The 19,361-nt window shown below is 47.9% G+C and overlaps 1 protein-coding gene and 1 non-coding gene across 2 annotated transcripts; both read left to right on the top strand.

Moving 5' to 3' along the window:
- The first annotated feature begins 612 nt into the window (after nt 1-612).
- Nucleotides 613-19,091, top strand: LOC110486239 (uncharacterized). Its single transcript, XM_021557686.3, has 14 exons — nt 613-3,866; nt 6,910-7,611; nt 8,138-8,317; nt 8,548-8,687; nt 9,044-9,214; nt 9,306-9,495; nt 11,699-11,755; nt 12,537-12,638; nt 12,949-13,026; nt 13,799-13,915; nt 14,043-14,174; nt 14,412-14,635; nt 14,831-15,274; nt 17,129-19,091. Exons 1-14 carry the CDS (start codon nt 2,608-2,610, stop codon nt 17,551-17,553), a joined length of 4,221 nt encoding a protein of 1,406 aa, XP_021413361.3. The 5' UTR covers nt 613-2,607; the 3' UTR covers nt 17,554-19,091.
- LOC118938608 (small nucleolar RNA SNORA5) lies at nt 7,901-8,037 on the top strand. Its single transcript, XR_005035816.2, has one exon. It is a non-coding gene; the product is annotated as a small nucleolar RNA SNORA5 (small nucleolar RNA).
- Nucleotides 19,092-19,361: the final 270 nt, after the last annotated feature.

Raw genomic sequence — 19,361 nt, 5'->3', positions numbered from 1 at the left:
ATTTGATCAATCATCCAACTCGGGAATTCGGGCTTCTTTCTAGAGCTCTGACTTTCCAACCTGAAGAAAACAAACGTCATGATTTGCCTTCATATGTTTCGAGTTCCAAGTGGTTTTGAACACAGCAATGGACAAGCGTAGTTGGTCGAGAAATGGCAGGCTGGTCTCATAGACTAGGCGTAACATAGTAAACTCAAATCCGTTTGGTATGATTACAGAAGGTTAAAACGAAAGGAGAGTGGTTGGTTGGTCGGTCGGTCATGGCAAGAACATCTAGCAACCCAAAGGTTGTGTTCAAATCTCATCACAGACAACTTTATAACTACTTGCTACTTTGCAACTACTTAGCATGTTAGCCAATGCAACGGTTTCATTTTATTAGCTAATGCAAAGGCATAGAACCCAAAGATTGTGTGTTCAAATCTCATCACAGACAACTTTAGCTACTACTTACTACTTTTTTAGCTACTTAGCATGTTAGCTAATGCAAAGGTCTAAAACCCAAAGGTTGTGTGTTAGAATCTCATTATGCACAACTTTAGCATTTTAGCTAATTAGCAACCTTGCAACTACTTTTGGGATGGCAGGTAGCCTAGTGGTTAGAGCGTTGGGCCAGTAACCGAAAGGTTGCTATATCAAATCCCTGAGTTGACAAGGTAAAAATATGTTATTCTGCTCCTGTTATTCTGCTCACTGTTCCCAGGCTGACATTGTAGATAAGAATTTGTTCTTAACTGTCTTAACTGTCTAGTTAAATAACGGATAAATATTTTTTTACTACTCTGAAACTACTTCCCCTAAACTTTTAACCTAAATCATAACCTTAATGTTAACCCCTAGCCTAGCCAACGTAGCCACCTAGATAACATTAGCCAAGTAGCTAACGTTAGCCACAACAAATTGGAAATAGTAACATATCATACGTATTGCAAATTCGTAACATATCATAGAAATGGATGATGGACATCCGCAAATTAATACATACCATACTAAATGTAACATATAAGTTGAGTGTCCCGGACTTTGATGATTATGTTACGTCTACCCTTGAGTCCAGGTTGGAAATGGAGGTATCGGTTAGATAATTTTCTATATGTTTCAAGATACAATTATGGATACTTTTTCATAACACAAGTCTCTGATGGTGGAGACCGGTCTACGATAACATTAGTGTTGAAATAAATAAGTTAGTATTTATTTAACATTGGCGTTACTACTAGAAACTGTCTAATGTTGAGCACTGCACTGATTTATTATGGAGCAAAATTAAATAATTATTGAACGTGCTGATACCGCATGGAAGCAACAGTTGGTCTCTGGTTACCATTTCTGTGGTTGTTGGGGTGACACCACTGAGTGTTGTGTTTTTTTTTAGGTGACACCACTGAGTGATAAAAAAAATACATTTGTTTTAAATCGGTTAGTGTCAGTTTGCTATGTTTTGCGACAGCGGGGTCTCAGTAATCTGTATTTACACATCATAGCTAGCTGTTGGACGGCTGCACAGGGCCACTTTCTGTTTAATTTCTTAATAAAATGTTGACACATTATTCTACCCGTATCGTTTTTGTGTTCCGTATTTTGTTATAAAACTTCTGAAGTTGTTTAAATTATTTACAAGCTAGCTAATGTAGTTGGAAAACAATAATGTTGACTTTCATGGAAAGAAAGTTATATTTAATAGGCCCTCTACAGGTGAAAAATTACGTCTCGCCAAGGGCGGTTGGCGGTGCAGCTCCCTGGATAACGCTTTGGGATAGGCTGTTGCTGAGCTACCATGAAGAATGACAGCCGTCGAGACTTCCGGTACTAGTCATAGGGCGATAACGATAAGAGCGCAGTTGCAGAATTTATAACAGGAGCCACAATGGCGGTTGTCGTCTCTTGACAGGGCTGTGGATGTTATTAAATCCACTATCATCGCCCTAAAGATAGGCCTGGTTGATTCCCAGAGCCATTAAAAATAAACTGGAACAATTACTGCACATGAAAATACTATAATTTCTGATCAATATCAAATTAACAAGAGATAAAATTATATTAAAAGGAACCATGTAAACAGTACCAACCGGGTCAAGTTTTCATTTTGTTCGAGAAACAACATCGGCTGTTAATGACGGCTAACTGTTTGTTTATTGAACTCCAAAACCGTAAATCTAAGGAACAATAACACCTAAACTAAGCTTGGCACCGGACAAGGGAATCTAAAAGAAAAGGGACTTATTTTTTTCTTTCGTTTTTTACCAAACAGCATGCTAGCTACACAGAGCTAGCTAGCCAAATAGAAACGGAGAAGAGCACACAATGCTCCGATTTATTGTTTGGGCCTTTCAGCCAGTTTCTCTAACTAGCTAAATGCACAGGCCTTCATTTTAGTGGCTTTTTTTGGCACTAGCAACCTTTATTTTTCTGATTTGACAAACCATGCTGCCGAACGACTTGGATAATGCGTGAGGACTAAACCTGGGCAGACTCATTTCTATTTGTCGGCTTGCTTAGAACACTGGATCTAATTTTACCGGATTTCGGAGTACTACTCTCCCGTTAATGTATTATCTCGGCTACAGAGGCCCACGCTCGGGAGAGGTTCCGCCGCTGACGTGAGGAATGCCTGGGTCGGATAGACACCATGGGACCAAGAGGAAGCCGGAATCCAACAGTAGCGTTGCCCTGCCACCCCAAACAACGAGCGGCAACAGTGGGCTACACCAGCCCCTGGTCCTGCCTCATACCTCTGCGGGCAACATGACGAGCAAGGACGGTAACCTCCAGTCAAAGTCGTCAGTGCCATCTTCTTCCAAGCGCAAACGGCATAAATCAGCCAAACATGGACGTGAGTCCGAGGTGGCTCAGGGCCCTGGTTTTTCTGCGCTCGCCTCCACAGCGCCTCCTTCCGTTAGCGCCGTGAAGCCGCTGGTAGAATATGACGACATAAGTTCCGATTCGGATACTTTTTCGGACCCGCCTGCTGAGAGAGGGTCTGGGGATCGGTTAGAACCTGTCCCAGATTATAGTAAAGGAGATGGGGGCGGGGCTGTTGGTAGAGATGGTCGGGAACACAAGCACCGACACTCGCGCAAAAAGTCGAAGGATCCCAACAAAGTTAGAGACTCTGGGGAAGGCGGTCAGAGTACCAAGAAAAAAAGCAGCAAAGACCGTGAGAGAGGGAGCTCTGGGAAAGTCAAGGAGAAGGTGGCCTCCCTGTCCTCTGTAGCATCCCTGTCCTCCGGGTCACGTCGTCAGGGTCAGCTGGAGGCTGACTTGGGGCCAAAGCGTGGAGAGTTGCCCCCTTCTTCCCAGACCCAAACGGCGGCTAGTGTGGGAAGCACCACATCCTCCTCCTCGTCATCTCGCAGCAAGGAGGGTGGCCGCTCCGGGAAGTCTCGTAAGGATAAGCCACAGAAGAGAGAAGGGCTTGAGGGTCGGGGGGATGCAACCGCCAGCCAGAGCACCTCTGCCTCTCAGAAGGTCCGGACAGAGAGGAGCCAACGCAAGTCCTCAAAGAGCCACAAGTCCAGCCCTAGGGGCAAGGGGCAGCCTTCCTCGAGCAGGGGGAGCCCTCGCCGGAAGGTAACAGCCCCTACACAGTCCCCCAGCCCCCCAAGGAGAGGGGGTAATGGAAGCCCCATGGTCGGTAGTTACAGCCAGGAGGTGGACAGCTACCACCACCAGAGACGCAGGCCGGCCCCACAGAGCCCCAGCCCCTACAGGGAGATGTCCAGGCGGAGCAGGCAGAGGTCGGACAGCCCCTACGCCAGCAGGCAGAGGTCTTCCAGCTATGAGCGAGACGACAGCCCCTACTCAAGGAGACGCTCCATCAGTCCCTATGGTAACCGCAGGTCCTCCAGCGCTAGCCCTGTGTCCCGGTGAGTATTCTAGCCTGACCCAGGCACCTTCCATTCAGTTTGCCTCATATACACATTCACATTTATGCTAGTTGTGTAATTCGTACCAAATCGCACTCTATTCCCTTTATACAGCACTACTTTTGACCAGGCCCCACGAGACTCTGGTCAAAAGTAGTGGACTACAAAGGGAATATGGTGTCATTTGAGACACAGCCTAGTACTAACATGTAGCTATGGACTACTACTAGCCACCCAATCTCAGTCGGTTATTCACTCACTGTATGCATGGCATGCACCTCCACACACAGAGACATATTCACCAGTGCTGTCTAACACATTGATTCTCACAAATGCCCAATGTGCCTTTTTACAGAGACCCAGTAAGGCCCCAAACGTGGTAATGAACTGTTGTTGTTATTGTTGATGGTCTCATTGGTCATACTGGAACAGGGCCAGGCCACTCTGACTGTTTCTACTGTTTTTCTACCTCCTTTTGTCTGTGTGCTAAGGAGGTGTTTGTACTGTGTGTTTGATAAAGCAGCAATATGTATTTTTTGGGGGCGACCTGACCAAATTCACATGGAAATGTGAGTTATAGATCTGCCATTCTCATTGAAAGTAAGTTTAGGAAGCAGTAGATACGTTCTATGTGTGCTATTTCTATGCTTCCTGTTAAGTTTCGTTTTTGCGTCTTTTACTTTCGGTTTTGTACACCGGCTTCAAACAGCTGAAAATACAATATTTTGGGTTATAGACAATATTTCACAGCGAGTTTAGTTGGTACAATGATGCATTGCTTGTTTAGTCACAAACTGAAATTAGGAGAACTATTAGAATTTTAGCAAACAGGAAATGGCAGAGAGATTTCTGCATATTGCACCTTTTTAAATCGTAAGTGGTCGAGACAGCGCTTTAGACAGCTGAGGTTGAGCCATGGGTGACAGACAGTACCTGCAGCTTCCTCTCCTGTGCTCCTAGCCTCAGGGTGTTGGAATGGGAATGGCTAGGCCAGGTTGCAGTGTCCTGTATAGGCTATTTAAAACTATGGTCAGGGAAGAGACATTGATTCTATGTTCAGATGTGTCTGTGTGACATGCAGGGCTGTTTCTGCCAGGGAGTTGTTGCCTCTTGCCACGTGGTGTAGAGGGGGAAGGGAAACCTATGGAAGTCAGGTGAGGCATCACATTGGGCTCAGACAGACACAGACAAGGCCTGTGCTCCAGTCTAGGGAAACCCTATGAGGAGCTGTGGTGGTCTTTGGAGCAGGAGAGGGCATAAATTGGGGGATAGACTACACTAGCCAGACAGCGGGGTGATGGTAGCTCTCCAGGGACAGGGTTAGAGAGCCTTGGGTTAGGCTGTTGACATTCAGCCATTTTGATTTTGTGTTGCGTCAGAGAGTGGACCTTGAGCTTCTGTTGGAGGGAGGGGGCATAGCTGTACGATAAAACTAGGCCCTCCATAGTGATTGTTAAAAAGTTCTCTGCTGTCAGTAGACTGTTGAAAGATGCTGCTGGTGAATCATGTTGGTGTATTCTTTTTATTTCATTTTATTTTATTTGAACCTTTATTTAACTAGGCAAGTCAGTTAAGAACAAATTCTTATTTACAATGACGGCCTACCCTGGCCAAACCTTAACCCGGATGACACTGGGCCAATTGTGCACCGCACTACGGGACTCCCAATCACGGCCGGTTGTGATACAGCCTGGAATCGAACCAGGGTCTGTAGTGACGCCTCTAGCACTGAGATGCAGTACTTTAGACCGCTGCATCCCTCGGGTGCCAGTCAAGCCTGTATCTAACTGTAGGCTATTTGTTTAGTCTAGCTAATTCACTTCAATGTCCCAGTTATTAACTTATAATAATCACATTTTAGATTTAGTTTGTAGACTTTTATAAGTCTTCATGCTCAGGGACATGTTCACTTGCTACTAGTTAATTTTGTTTTCCTAACCTTCAAACAAATGATTGAATCTGAATGTTGTCTCCGCAGTTAAAGGGATACTTAATTATTTTCATCAGTGCCATCTTCTTCCAAGTGCCCTTTATGAGGCCGTCATTGTAAATAAGAATTTGTTCTTAACTGATTTGCCTAGTAAAATCTCAAATAAAAATCTACTTCCCAAGAGTCAGATCAACTTGTGGATACCATTTTTATGTCTGCATGCAGTTTGAAGGAAGTTGCCAACTAGCGCTAGATGAATTGCTAACTAGTTAGCATTGTCTCGCAAAACTACCTCGATCTTCCTTCATACTGGACACAAAGATAATGGTATTGATGAGTTTATCTCACTCTGCCAAAATCCCAAAGTATCCCTTTAAGTATGTTCAGAATCTTCGTACTTTTCATACTTACGTCTCCCACATTTGAATAAGGGTTACTTTGATGGTTATCAAAAGTATGTGTGGTGATGAGGTGTCTGAATTTGGCCTAATGCCAGAGGAATGTTGAGGTTAACTCAGAAGACAGTAGACTTCCGGAGGACGTTTGTACACACATTGGCTACTTTAAGTTCAGACTAAAGCAAAGGTTGTTCCCCTGACTGACCTAATTGTATGTTTGTATGCTGACTAAGGGAATGGGAAGTGTAGCTTATATGGAAGGAGACACCGCACACTGACCACATTTACACATAACTCATTTTATCTTAGCAAATAGCACTCCCTCCCTGAACTTGCCTCTAACTGAGCTTGAATCAGGGTCCTGCCTCGCCAACACACGTGACTGCCAGTTGACCACTTACAAACCAGTTGTTATAGAAAAGGATCCAATTCCATAGCACAATTGGTGAAATGCCAAGCTAGCTGTGGAGTGAGCTTGCCGCATGGTCTTATCTCATTATATAAACATAACACACGTTTGGTAGTTATCATCTGCAATGACGTGCCATTTGTTGTTTTTATAAACGCCTTAATACACAAGTGCACAATGCCCCAGTAATGTCAAATGGCCTCCCTTCGAGTTCCTCTTTCTTGGTGCTCACTCCCAACTTAGAGAGAGAGAACTTGCAGCCAACAAGGAATTATTGTTTTCCTAACATCTTCCCTCTCTCTCCAGGCGCTCAGTTCGCTCCCGGAGTCGCTCGCCTCCTTTCTCCTCTTCCCGTCGCTCCTCCTCTCGCTCTCGCAACAAGAAGCATTCGTCCTCTGCCGGGGGAGGCGGGTCTCACAGCAGCCGGCCCACCAGCCGCTCCCCACCCTCCTCCCGCCTGCCACTCAACTCCAGCCTGGGGGCGGAGCTTAGCCGGAGGAAGAAGGAGCGCCAGGCTGCGGTGGCTGCAGCTCGCCCCCCCTCCCCTCCACCTTCCTCACGCAAGACCAAGGGGTCCACCTCACGCCCCCCTAAAGCTGAGCCTGAGAGAGTACCTGAGAGAGAGACTGTCCAAGCCGCGGACCTCCAGCCTCCACCCAGTGCACCCCAGCCTCGGGACACTCTTGTTGGGGAAGAACACGGCTCTGCATCTCCACCCTTCTCATCTCCTGCTCCCCCTCTGCCCCCCGGTCAGACGACCCCACTACCTCCACCTCCTCTGCCCTCCACCCCTGTCACCCAACTTCAGCCACCTACACCCCAGGGCCAGACTGAGACCAGCCTTGCACCCTCCACAGCCCTCTCCTCCTCCTCATTGTCATCTCCCCAGTCCAAATCTCCTGCCCCCATGCCCACTCGCAGCCCTGCTCGCCTGACACCCATCCACAAGACCTCCACTCTGCCCCCCCTGCCTTTACCACCCATGCTAGTGGGAGACTGCCAGGACAGGTAAGCCATGAAACGTGCATACACACACACACAACTATCCTCTCCCCAGTCCTGTTGCTTGGCAAACGTGTAGTCATCAACAGAACAGTCATTAGGCCTTTACTGTAGGCTCAGGTTTCCCCCAACAGTCAGTCTCTCTGAAACACACACCTGCCTGCAGTACAGTACTGGAATTCTGAACAGATTACCTGAATGCTCTGTAGGCGATGGTTTAGCTGCCATCAGACCGTGACTACGTCAAGTAGTCAAAACAGGCCTACGTGGGACTTCAAAATCATTACTAACTCCTTGCAGCCATGTCAAATTCAGTGCTTCCTCTACAGTGGACTGCGCTGGCCAAAATGGCTGCTGAGGTGAAACTGTAGTTCATGGGCCCCACATCCCTTTGTCATGGTAGTTGGGGATACATTTGTGCCACAGACATATAAGGAAAAGAAAATCCAAACTCATGAAATGTTATTTTTCTCTCCTTCCTTCTCTACCTTCAATCTCTCGCGCTCTCTTTTTCTCTCTCTCCCTCCATCAGTCCGAAGAAGTCCACTCCTCCTCAGAGGTCTTCCAGGAAGGAGAAAGAGGTGCGGAATCGGCCGTCTCTGATCGACCTCCCGCTGCCCCCCACGCTGGCCGGAGGAGACCCCTCTCCCCCTCAGTCCCCCGTCTACAGAGCTCCACCTCCGCCCCAGTCCGCTCTCAAGAAGAGACCAAAGTGAGTTCCTATCTGCTCAACCTAACCTACCCTTCTCCTCCTCATCAATCACCTCAAACCACCTCTCTACACTCCTCTTTTCCACAGCCCTCCTCTCCCACTGCAGCCTATTTCCTTTCAATAGAAAGGGAAAAAAAATAAGCATAAGATAGTACAAAGTTATCATCAAGGGCTTATTCCGTGAGGTAAAACGTTTCCTAATAGCAAGTCTCCTCGGCTCTCCTGTCTAGGTTTTGCTGTCCACGCTATGGCGAACGCAAACAGACACAGAGCGACTGGGGCAAACGCTGCGTGGACAAGTTTGACATCATCGGCATTATCGGGGAGGGCACCTACGGCCAGGTGTACAAGGCCAAGGACAAAGACACCGGTGAGAGCCCCGTGTGTCGCCCTTTCACTGGCATACCTGTGTTTTCGTTGTTCTTGAGAGAGGCTCAAAGGATCCCCACGCCTGCGGTATGTGTGTATGCCACGGGGTGTTGTGACTGATCTCGCCTCCCCATGTCCCCTTTGCTCCAGCCTCTCTATGTGTGTCTTTCAGAGGAATTTGAAATTAAGCAGAAGACACATTTCCGTTGGGCGTCCGTGTACATTGGACAAATGTGTTTTTTATTCAGCTTCTGATCAGGACAATCGACAGAGTTGCTACCATAAAACGGACGTTTTCATCCACCCTCCTACATTGGACAGTGACGTAATGTTCATGTTGTTCTACCTGCCCTCCAGGTGAGCTGGTGGCTCTGAAGAAGGTGCGTCTGGACAATGAGAAGGAGGGCTTCCCCATCACGGCCATCCGAGAGATCAAGATCCTCCGCCAGCTCAACCACCGCAGCGTGGTCAACATGAAGGAGATCGTCACAGACAAACAGGACGCACTGGACTTCAAGAAGGACAAAGGTGTGTGTGTGAGGGGGGTTTGTGCTTGGTGTATGTCTGTGCCTGTATGCGTGTGTATGCGGATCCTCCTTACCCCTGCCTGTCCCGTCAGGTGCCTTCTACCTGGTGTTTGAGTACATGGATCATGACCTGATGGGTCTGCTGGAGTCGGGGCTTTGTCAGTTCTCCCAGGAACACGTGAGGAGCTTCATGAGACAGCTGATGGAGGGGCTGGACTACTGCCACAAGAAGAACTTCCTGCACAGAGACATCAAGTGCTCCAACATACTGCTCAACAACAGGTACTAGTGTAGCATGGTAATATCACGGTACCGAAACATCATGGCACTTATGATACCAACATTTTAACATACCGTTGTACCGTTTCCTATGAGACTACGGAATCTTTCAGCCCTACCGATCTAATGAACCCGCTGCCTGTTAGAAAATGTTTATAAAGTCAGTTTGGTTTATAAAGTCGGTTGAATTGAAGCACCAGCCACTAGTCTCTTGTATGCACAGGTCCAATAATGTCCACTTCACTTTCGTGCGCTTATCACGTATGGCGGCTATAATCAGCCAGCCGCATCCCCTACCAGCCCTCACTCACCTGCTTCTCTCAGCATCCCCTACCAGCCCGCCCCTCACTCACCTGCTTCTCTCAGCATCCCCTACCAGCCCTCACTCACCTGCTTCTCTCAGCATCCCCTACCAGCCAGCCCCTCACTCACCTGCTTCTCTCAGCATCCCCTACCAGCCCTCACTCACCTGCTTCTCTCAGCATCCCCTACCAGCCCTCACTCACCTGCTTCTCTCAGCATCCCCTACCAGCCCTCACTCACCTGCTTCTCTCAGCATCCCCTACCAGCCCGCCCCTCACTCACCTGCTTCTCTCAGCATCCCCTACCAGTCCTCACTCACCTGCTTATCTCAGCATCCCCTACCAGTCCTCACTCACCTGCTTCTCTCTCCATCCCCTCTTCATGCTCATCTATTCCTCCATTATTTTTTCAAATATAATTTAGCCGTGATGGCGAGCGTGGATGCAGACCCTGATGGCTTCTGTTAGATTTGTAACAGCGCTCAGCTCAAGCAATGTTGATACATTGTATCATTTCATCGCCTGTTCTAACCAAGAACACAGGCCAGTCAGAGTAGACTTTGCGAGTTCACTGTCATACAGCCTCTGAGTGTCAGAGAGGGGAAATGGAGCACCGCGTCACGACAGGCAAGCTTTGCAGCAAAGAAAACGTCTTGTCTCTAGCCTAAACTGCAACAACAACAAAACATCTGAGCAATATTACCGGAGATAACTTTTTGTCTTTCTAGCGGGATTCGTGCGCATTTGATATAATTTCACAAACCATGTCGCGGTGTGTGTGAGGGACTGTGTCTGTGTTAACTGAAGAGTAAATGTGTCGTGCAGCGCTTTCCCCTTACTGCTACAATGCCATGCGGATCATTATGCATGTCCCCCCCATTCCTCCAGCCAAATCACAGGTAGGGCCTTTGCAAATATGAGCAAATCAGCCATTCTATGCAGTTACATGCAATGCGTTGTATTGAGTATAAGTGTGAATTTCAGTGACAGGTTCTTTGCGTAGCACGTGCGCAGAACATTTAGGAAACGGGAACAAGCGTCCGGGAGACGGGGCAAACAGGATGCTAGGCCACTGATTTCCCCCCTCGTATAGTATCATTAGTTAAATGTTGGTGTCGTGACAACACTAATAGGTTCAGAAGGAGGGAAGGAACAGTGTTTTTTTCCACCCCTGGTCCAGCAACATCTCACCCCTGGTCCAGCAACATCTCACCCCTGGTCCATGGGCCGGTCCGTGAGATGTTGCTGGCTGGTCGCTGAGATGGTTCACTGTCCATTTGAAATGATACACTTCCACAGTGCTAGTTTTAAAGGTAGACTCAACGAGAAGATGGGCAGCACCGTGAGATGAGCGTGACACAAGACTTCCCCATCACACAGAGTATCTCTGCGCCTCACGCTGCTACACCGTGGTATCTACGGGACCAAAACAGCGGCCGAGTTCAGCCTCGCGCTTCAACGCTCTTAGTTGCCGTGGAGCTTGACAACAGCTACGTCACCTCGCTGAGTCTACCTTTTAATGTAAGCAGTTCCCCAAGGAGGGAAAAGCATAGCTTTGCCGGTCCCTGGTATAAACAATGGACCCACTAACCTAGAATGTTATGGTAATGGCAACGGTAGCAGTTTGTGTGGTTTTAGTAGTGAACACAAGGGAGTTGTTTGAAACGATTGTTGTGGCTATAGTAGGGTTGGGTTTTCCCCTTTTTGATTGGTGCTTCTTTCAATGTGCAACGTTCTACCTTGGGAATTCAAATGCTCTTTCCTCTGCCTCGCTGTTTTTGATTGGATTATTCACTTCTGTAGTTAGGGTTGTGTAAGGTAACAGCTGTAGAAATGCAATAAGTTGTGTTGTTATTGAGTTTGATTCTCTGTCTCTAACTTCTTTTATCTCTCTCCTTGCGCAGTGGTCAGATCAAACTGGCTGACTTTGGTTTGGCCCGCCTCTACAACTCGGAGGAAAGGTGAGAGACTTGGATTTGTTCAAGTTGCTTCGGCGCAACGGTGACATCATCATAAAGTCAGAGGTCCTTCCTGTCCCTGGTTCAAACCCTTTTTAAACTGTGACCCTCACACTGGCCTTTTCTCATTTGGGTAAAAAGCCCCGTCCTCCACCCTCTCACCTCTGTCCGACGACCTCTGTGACACGGGAAATTTCAATTTGTTAGTAGGCGACCGGAACAGTGTCCTTCCCTCCTTGATAGCCACCTTTTCATGAGGATAGTCATATGTGTATCCTACCAGAGTCCTTCACGGAGGTTTTGATACCTGCCACACCCCCTTTGAATCCGCTTTTGTTTTGTTGGAGGAGAAAAGCATGCACACAAACAACATGCTACTTCATTTAGTTGATCACTTTACACATTTATTTTGGGATCCACCAATGTAAACCTAATTTGCCTCATGATCTGTGAGTGGAGGAGTCTCATTTCATACAAGCACATTTTCATCCACGCTCCCTCACCTCTCCTCGATTACCTTTGACCTTCAAAAGAAAGCGAGAGAAGACGGAGGAGAGAGGACGCTGGAGTTGAGCAAATCCAATTGAGAAAAGGCAGTCTGAATGAAAACACCTATCTATTCCAATGATTCCCCACTTGGTGGTGCTGTGTCCTGTATAAAGAGGTTCTCCCTCCGTCAGCCCATTGTTGAGCGATGCATTGTGGGTGTTTGGGCACTGGAGTAGAGGTACTGGTACTGTATCTGCGTGTTCTATCTGAATGTTCCCTTCCCTGCTCTCTCCAGTCGACCCTACACTAATAAAGTAATCACGCTATGGTACCGTCCCCCTGAGCTCCTCCTGGGAGAGGAGAGGTACTCTCCGGCCATCGACGTCTGGAGCTGCGGGTTAGTACACACACACACACAGCTCAGCGCGACTCACCCACACACTGCCATCTACCTGGACACATTTCATTCACACACATTCTCCAATCAAACATGCTCTATGTAGGAAAACAGATTACACTTACCTTGTTTTTCTACATGGTGTCACTATAAAACTGATATATCATTTTGACTGAAGTAGTCGGAGCTCTAAACCTAAGGACTGGCAATGAATTATCACTCTTAACAAATCCTAACTCAAGATTGGTAAATCCTTTATTTACATTTTTATGTGAGTTATCAACATTGTCCATTGGATGTTTGTGCACAGGTGTATTCTGGGAGAACTGTTCACCAAGAAGCCCATCTTCCAGGCCAATCAGGAGCTGCTGCAGTTAGAGTTGATCAGGTATGCTGCTGTTGCCCCCTGCTGCCTGGAAGACTGCATTGCCACGTTAAAATCCTGTCTGACATGGCAACCTATTTCTTATATAGCAGCCATACTCAACAGGCAGACCGCAGTCCAGACCCAGAATGGGGTCAATACGGACCGCGGGTCCTGACTTTCTTTTGTTTTTTGGAACCTACTGCTGTTGAGTGTGACTTCTAAATTTGGAAGGGCATGGTTTCCTCTTTATGTCATTCACTGACCGATCTTAAAGAGCTGTTTTTAACTTGTCATAAATGTCCAGTTGATGTCAACTAGAGAGGTAAGTTGACCCAGCTACCTAAATCTTGTAGTTATCATGGCCAAATGATGTGCCCGGGGGCCTCGACCCACATTGGTCCCCCATTTTAGATTTTATTGAGCCACGCGAGTATCATATGAACACACATAAGAAATGGAAAAATGTGTAAAATTGCAGGAAATTAGCTTATTAAAAGTATGTTCTCTTCGCCAACAAGAGGCGTGTGAACCATTTCAGGTCGTATGGGCTTTGAGGTTGGGGTTTGTTACTACGCTGAAAAATGGCTGCCCATCTGGGCCTTTGCCGCCTAGGAAATTTGTGGGACTGGACCCCCTCAAATAGTAGTTGAATACCCCTGCTATATAGTGGACTACTTTTGACCAGAGCTCTAAGGGCCTCGGTCAACAGCATTGCACTATATAGGGAATAGGCTGCCATCTGGGATACAGTCCATGTTTACCACAGCTCTAACTCTCTCCCTCTCTGTCTCAGTCGTCTGTGTGGGAGCCCGTGTCCCGCTGCCTGGCCTGACGTCATCAAGCTGCCCTACTTCAACACCATGAAGCCCAAGAAACAGTACCGCCGACGGCTGCGCGAGGAGTTTGCCTTGTACGTAACATGACATGACATGCACACCATGGGATTTTCTAGTCCTTTCATCAATCTGATAGTTGTGTCAGTACATCAGTTGATGCTATTTGTTTGACTCGCACGCTCTCATTTCTCTCTCTGTCAGTCTGCCTGCTCAGGCCCTGGACCTGCTGGACCGCATGCTGACCCTTGACCCTGCGCGGCGCTGCACGGCCGAACAGGCCCTCAATAGTGACTTCCTGTGTAACGTGGAGCCCAGCAAGATGTCCCCGCCCAAGTGAGGACCTCGTCTTTGCCCTGTCCTTTCCTGGGCCCATTACATCTAGGGAACAACTTCAAACTATCCACCACCATACTCCCAAACCCTTATTGCTTTCTTTCTGTCACACCCAACACCCCTCTTCGCTTTATATCCCATACACTTACATTTAGCCTTTCTTTCTGTTTTTCTCCCTCATACTTTCATCACCCTGTTTTTGCCTCTTTATCATACTCTCTCCCTCTCTCTCTCCAGTCTCCCTCACTGGCAGGACTGCCACGAGCTGTGGAGTAAGAAACGGAGGCGCCAGCGTCAGAGCGGGCTGCCCGAGGATGTGCCTGTGCCCAAAGTGCCCCGTAAGGACCCCTCCGGGGCTTCCAGTGGAGAGAACAGCCGGCCCCAAGCCAGCCCAGCTGGAGCCCCGCCCCCTCCGCCGGGAAGACCACCACCCTCAGCCATCTCTGCCAATGAGCTAGCAGGTCAGGCAGAAACAGTAGTCACAGTTTGCTACTATAGAGGAACATGCCCCTATCCAAATGTCTCCTTGGTTAGATAGTGGCTGCACAGGTATACAAAGGTTGTTGTAAGTCTATAATGTGAACGCATGTTCTCTCCATACGCTCTCAGCAGGCTGCTGTCTACAGTATGTGTGAACATTGTCTCTCTCCCATCAGGCCTGGGTGCTGCGGCGGAGCAGCTGAACCAGACAGAGCTGGCTGTACTGTTGAACCTGCTGCAGAGACAGACAGACCTCAGCCTGCCTCAGATGGCCCAGCTCCTCAACGTCTCCTCCAACCCAGAGAGCCAGCAGCAGCTAGAGACCCTTAGCCAGTCCCTGTCTGCCCTGACCGAGGCCTCCCACCACCGGGGGGCCTCAGAAGACCAGGGTCCGGCTAGGCCCCAGCCCCCTGAACCTCCCCCAGAGCCTCAGGAGCCCTCCCCGCACCACAGCGAGCCGCCCCTCAGCCAGGATGACCAGACCAACCTCCTGGCCCTCCTATTGGGCCAGCTCATCAAGCCGCAGGCCGAGGGGGCGGAGCAAGGCGACGAGAGCAATGGCGTCCAATCAGAGGAGGCGGTGACTCGCGGTTCGTCAGCCTCCACTGCTGACCGCAAGGGCAAGTCTGGGTTCAGTCTCTAGGGGGAGGGGCAGAGAGCACTGGGTCAGGGGGATCTCACAGGAGACTGGTGGACGATCTTGTCATGATGCGGATCTTGTCGTCCAATTATTTTCCCGCTTACCATAAAGCCGTTGTAAATTACTTTATAAACGAGCTGATGAGATGAAAGATCTTAACTAAATGGCAAATCGAAAGAAAGATTCCACGGTTACTTTGAATATTTTTTGAGGAAGTTTTATGTTGTCTAGACCCCCACCACCTCTCCCCCCTCCTCTCACCAACAGTTTCACCCCCATCCACCTTTTGTCTGTCTCACCCGTCTCCTACTTCCAAAGGCTACTTTCACCCACTCAGTCACACATAGGTGGAAACATACCATACATGAAGTTGGCAAGTCCTCAAGATGTCTGACCAGAGTGGCTTCGGACGGCCCAGGTCACATGGACTGGGCTTTGGGCACAAGGACTTTTCTCATTGGTGTGAATGTAAACTAAGAGAAGGTTTGTAGTTTTACAGCGTTAGAAAGACAATGGTTCCCACTGCACTCTCCCCTTCACTCTTTCACTCCTGCCCCTCTTTATCACCCTGTTTTCTTTTCCCATTCCCTCTTTCTCTCTCATTTCTCCATTTGTTAAAGCAGGTTGTTCTTCTTTCCATCAAAATATATTGATTCAAAACCAGTCTGTAATGTCCACATTTTTATGAAGAAAGTCTAATAAATTATCAAGCAAAAATAAATGTTTTGAACCTTAGACTTCACCTGCATGTCCTTCATTTAACTTTTATTTAAAATCACACATTTTAAATGTTATGTTTGTATGTTGTCTTTTACATTAGTCCTCGCAATCATCCAACGCTAGTAAAGCGTTCTCCTCTGTAGTCTGTATCCGTAGTCACCCTACTGTTGTCACTTAACGCAACAACCCTGTTGCCTAGGAAACAACTGTAGCAGCAGTGTTTCCCGGTAGCCATGGCAGCAGACTGAGAAGGCATCTCTCTCTGTCTCAGCTTTATGCACCTCTCCCCCTCCCCAAACTTCAGGTTTTACCCCTCCCTATCCATAATAACCCATGCTCGTATTGTTGTTGAAATATAACTGAGTGTCTGTCAGGGTTGAACAAACCCTAAGGTAAGCATTCCCCTCTACTATGTAAAGTGCTTTGGGTGTCTCGAAAAGCGCTATATTGGTCCAATCAATTATTATTGTTGTAAACCCCACCCCCCCCCCATGTCCTGCGTCTTTCTTTTGTTGTTCACATACGTGTGTGTGAATAAATGTTATGTTGATTATTTAGGTCACCGTGAGGTCTTTTGATATTCCATCATTTCTCAACATTCTGACGTGTCTGTCAACATAAAAAAAAATCTGGTACACTTTAAACACCTACGTAAGAATTTTATGACATACCATGAACCGAGAGGGGAGGAATTACGTAGGTGGCACAATTCCAGCCTAGTTTTGAGAATGAACATTTATCATATTCACAATTGTGGTATTTAGTAGCATTATCAACCCGTGACAGCTACACATTTTACTCATCCAATTCTACAGTAGCCTATTGAAAACATTTATCCTGAAACGACATTGTTGACTGGATGGTGAGGATCCAGCGGTAGGAATGGTACATGATCTCCCTCTGCTGGCCACGGTGGGAGATACAGCTCTACGTTGTCTAGACCCCACTCACAAACACTTACCTGGGACATTTCACTAAAGGGAATTGAATAAAAATGTGTCTGTAGTGTAGATGGCACAAATGTCCAGGTGAAATCTCACTGTAACTGCGTGTGCTTTTGTGTTTCTTGTAAATATCCGATTGACTGTCTTGTTTTCTCTGACTCCCCCCTCAGACTGTGCAGTCACCAAGCGGAAGCAGCAGATTGGAACAAATCAGGTCCCTCCATCCTCCGAGCGACGTCCCCCCTCTCCGCCTGGCCCTCCACCCTCAGCCCTCCTCTCTCCTGGCCAGCAGCAGCCCAGCTCTGAAGCCCTGCCCGGGCCCGGCCAGGACATCAGCCCGGCGGTGGCAGCCGCCCTGCTGCAGCTCATCTCCCAACAGGACCCAGAGGCTGGGGCCCCCCAGCGCAGCAGGGACCACTCCCCCGCCGTGGGCACCCCTGTCCGGGGACAGCCACCCCCTGCCTGGATGACTGACTCCCCTAAACCATCCCCTGCCAGAGAGCCTCCTACTGGCATGGAACCCACTGCCTCTGCTATCCCAGCACAGTTCCCCAAGGACCAGGACCTCCGCTTTGCCCACAGGACCGCTCGCTGATCCTGGGTGGGCCTGTTTAGAGACCTGGGGTAGAGTGGACCGACCTACAGGGACAGGAGCCAGGGACTCCTACTCTACTGATAATGATGATACTATACAGCAATCTCTCTAGGTGGGAACAGAAGAGCAGCTCACCTGAGCAGGTTGTGTATATTGGAAGATGTGAGGTAGATGGCTGTGAGATTGTTAGTCTGGAGAAAAGAGCAGGTCTTTGGGTCTGGATATTTGGAGGATGTTATTGTGAAGATGCCAGTGTTGGTTTGGCTAAAGGACAAACTAAGCCCCACTCTAGACAGACAGACAAACAGACTGGGGTTGGGCCTTGGTGAGGGTTCTAGACCTGGGGGTGGGACAAAGTTCCACACCCTTCAATCACTAACACTGCCCCTCCTCCTGGACCTCCTGACTTGCTGAAGAAGTTGGTTCCACACATGGAATGTGATTTTCTTTTGTTTCATTTGCAACTCAAATGATTGTTATGTCTACTGCAGTGCCCTCTAACGACGAGGCTATCAGTGGGTTTTGGAGTCTGGTGTCCTCACTCCTTTTCATCTGCGGTTGAATGGGTGGGGGTTGGTGTCTGCTACGTATGACACCGGTGGAACAAAGAACAAGTCTGAAATGTAGAGGTGGTTAACTAGGGGTACAGATGTGAAACACTGGGACTGCGAGCGAGTTAACTACTCAGTCAGTCTCATCATGCTAGCGGGCTCCTGACTTTCAACCTCGTGCCTCCTTTGTGTCCTTAGCAACCCCTGAATGATCTTTGCCCACACGGAAGAGTTGAGTTGTTTCTTCTGTTCTGGAAGGCACATTAACAAGCGAAGGCATGGCTCAAAATAAATTATCATACCTTGTGTGTCCTTGGTCAAAGGTACTGTAAAATAAGGTATTGGGTCTCAGTCCTATCTCCTCTTGTTGTTTCTCTCGCTCAATCTATGTATGTCAGCCTCAGTTAGCGTTCCCATGTAGAAATGAACATGTTCATTCTCGATCGCTCGCGCTCTCTAATAACAGATTCGTGTGCCTCTCTTAACCCTCATACTTCCTCTGCTACACACTGGCAGAAAACACACTCTGACACTGTGTCATTAACTGCTCTACTATACTCACTAGTCTTTCATTGACCCTCTGTTCACAGCTAGCAAGCCGGTCACCCAACCCCATAGTGACTGGACACCTATAGACCTACACACACACACACACACACACACACACACACACACACACACACACACACACACACACCTCTCTCCAAAGCTTTCCCTGATGATCTCTGATAGCCTTGTGTTATCTCTTGCCTCCCTGCCTAACTCTGTGCAGCAAATATGTTTTGTGTGATTATTTTCTACTTTAAAGACAAAGTTACATGTTAAAACGATGGTCCATGGTTGTTTCCTTTGTTTTGTTTTGGGAAGGGAGAAATTGGGAAGAGATCTGGCTTTGGGTTTCATGTGACCATGTGACTGTAAAAGATGATATTTTGTAATATGTGTTTTCTCGGTTCAATTTATTAAAGGAAATCATGTGACCAGAAAGTTTTAAAGTGATGTGATTTATTCTCTTATCATGTACAGAGTATACCAAACACTAGGAACACTTTCCTAATATTGAATTGTAGCCATTTTGCCCTCAGAACCGCCACAATTTTTCGGGGCATGGACTCCACCTGGTGTCGAAAGCATTTGACAGGGATGCTGGCCCATGTAGACTCCAATGCTTCTCACAGTTGTCAAGTTGGGTGGATGTGCTTTGGGTGGTATACCATTCTTGATACATATGGGAGACTTGAGTGTGTGAAACCCAGC

This window comes from Oncorhynchus mykiss, chromosome 13, assembly GCF_057628025.1.
Source record: "Oncorhynchus mykiss isolate SJ-2025 chromosome 13, ASM5762802v1, whole genome shotgun sequence".
NCBI classification, from domain to species: Eukaryota; Metazoa; Chordata; class Actinopteri; order Salmoniformes; family Salmonidae; genus Oncorhynchus; species Oncorhynchus mykiss.
This window is presented reverse-complemented; position numbering and strand designations above follow the sequence as displayed.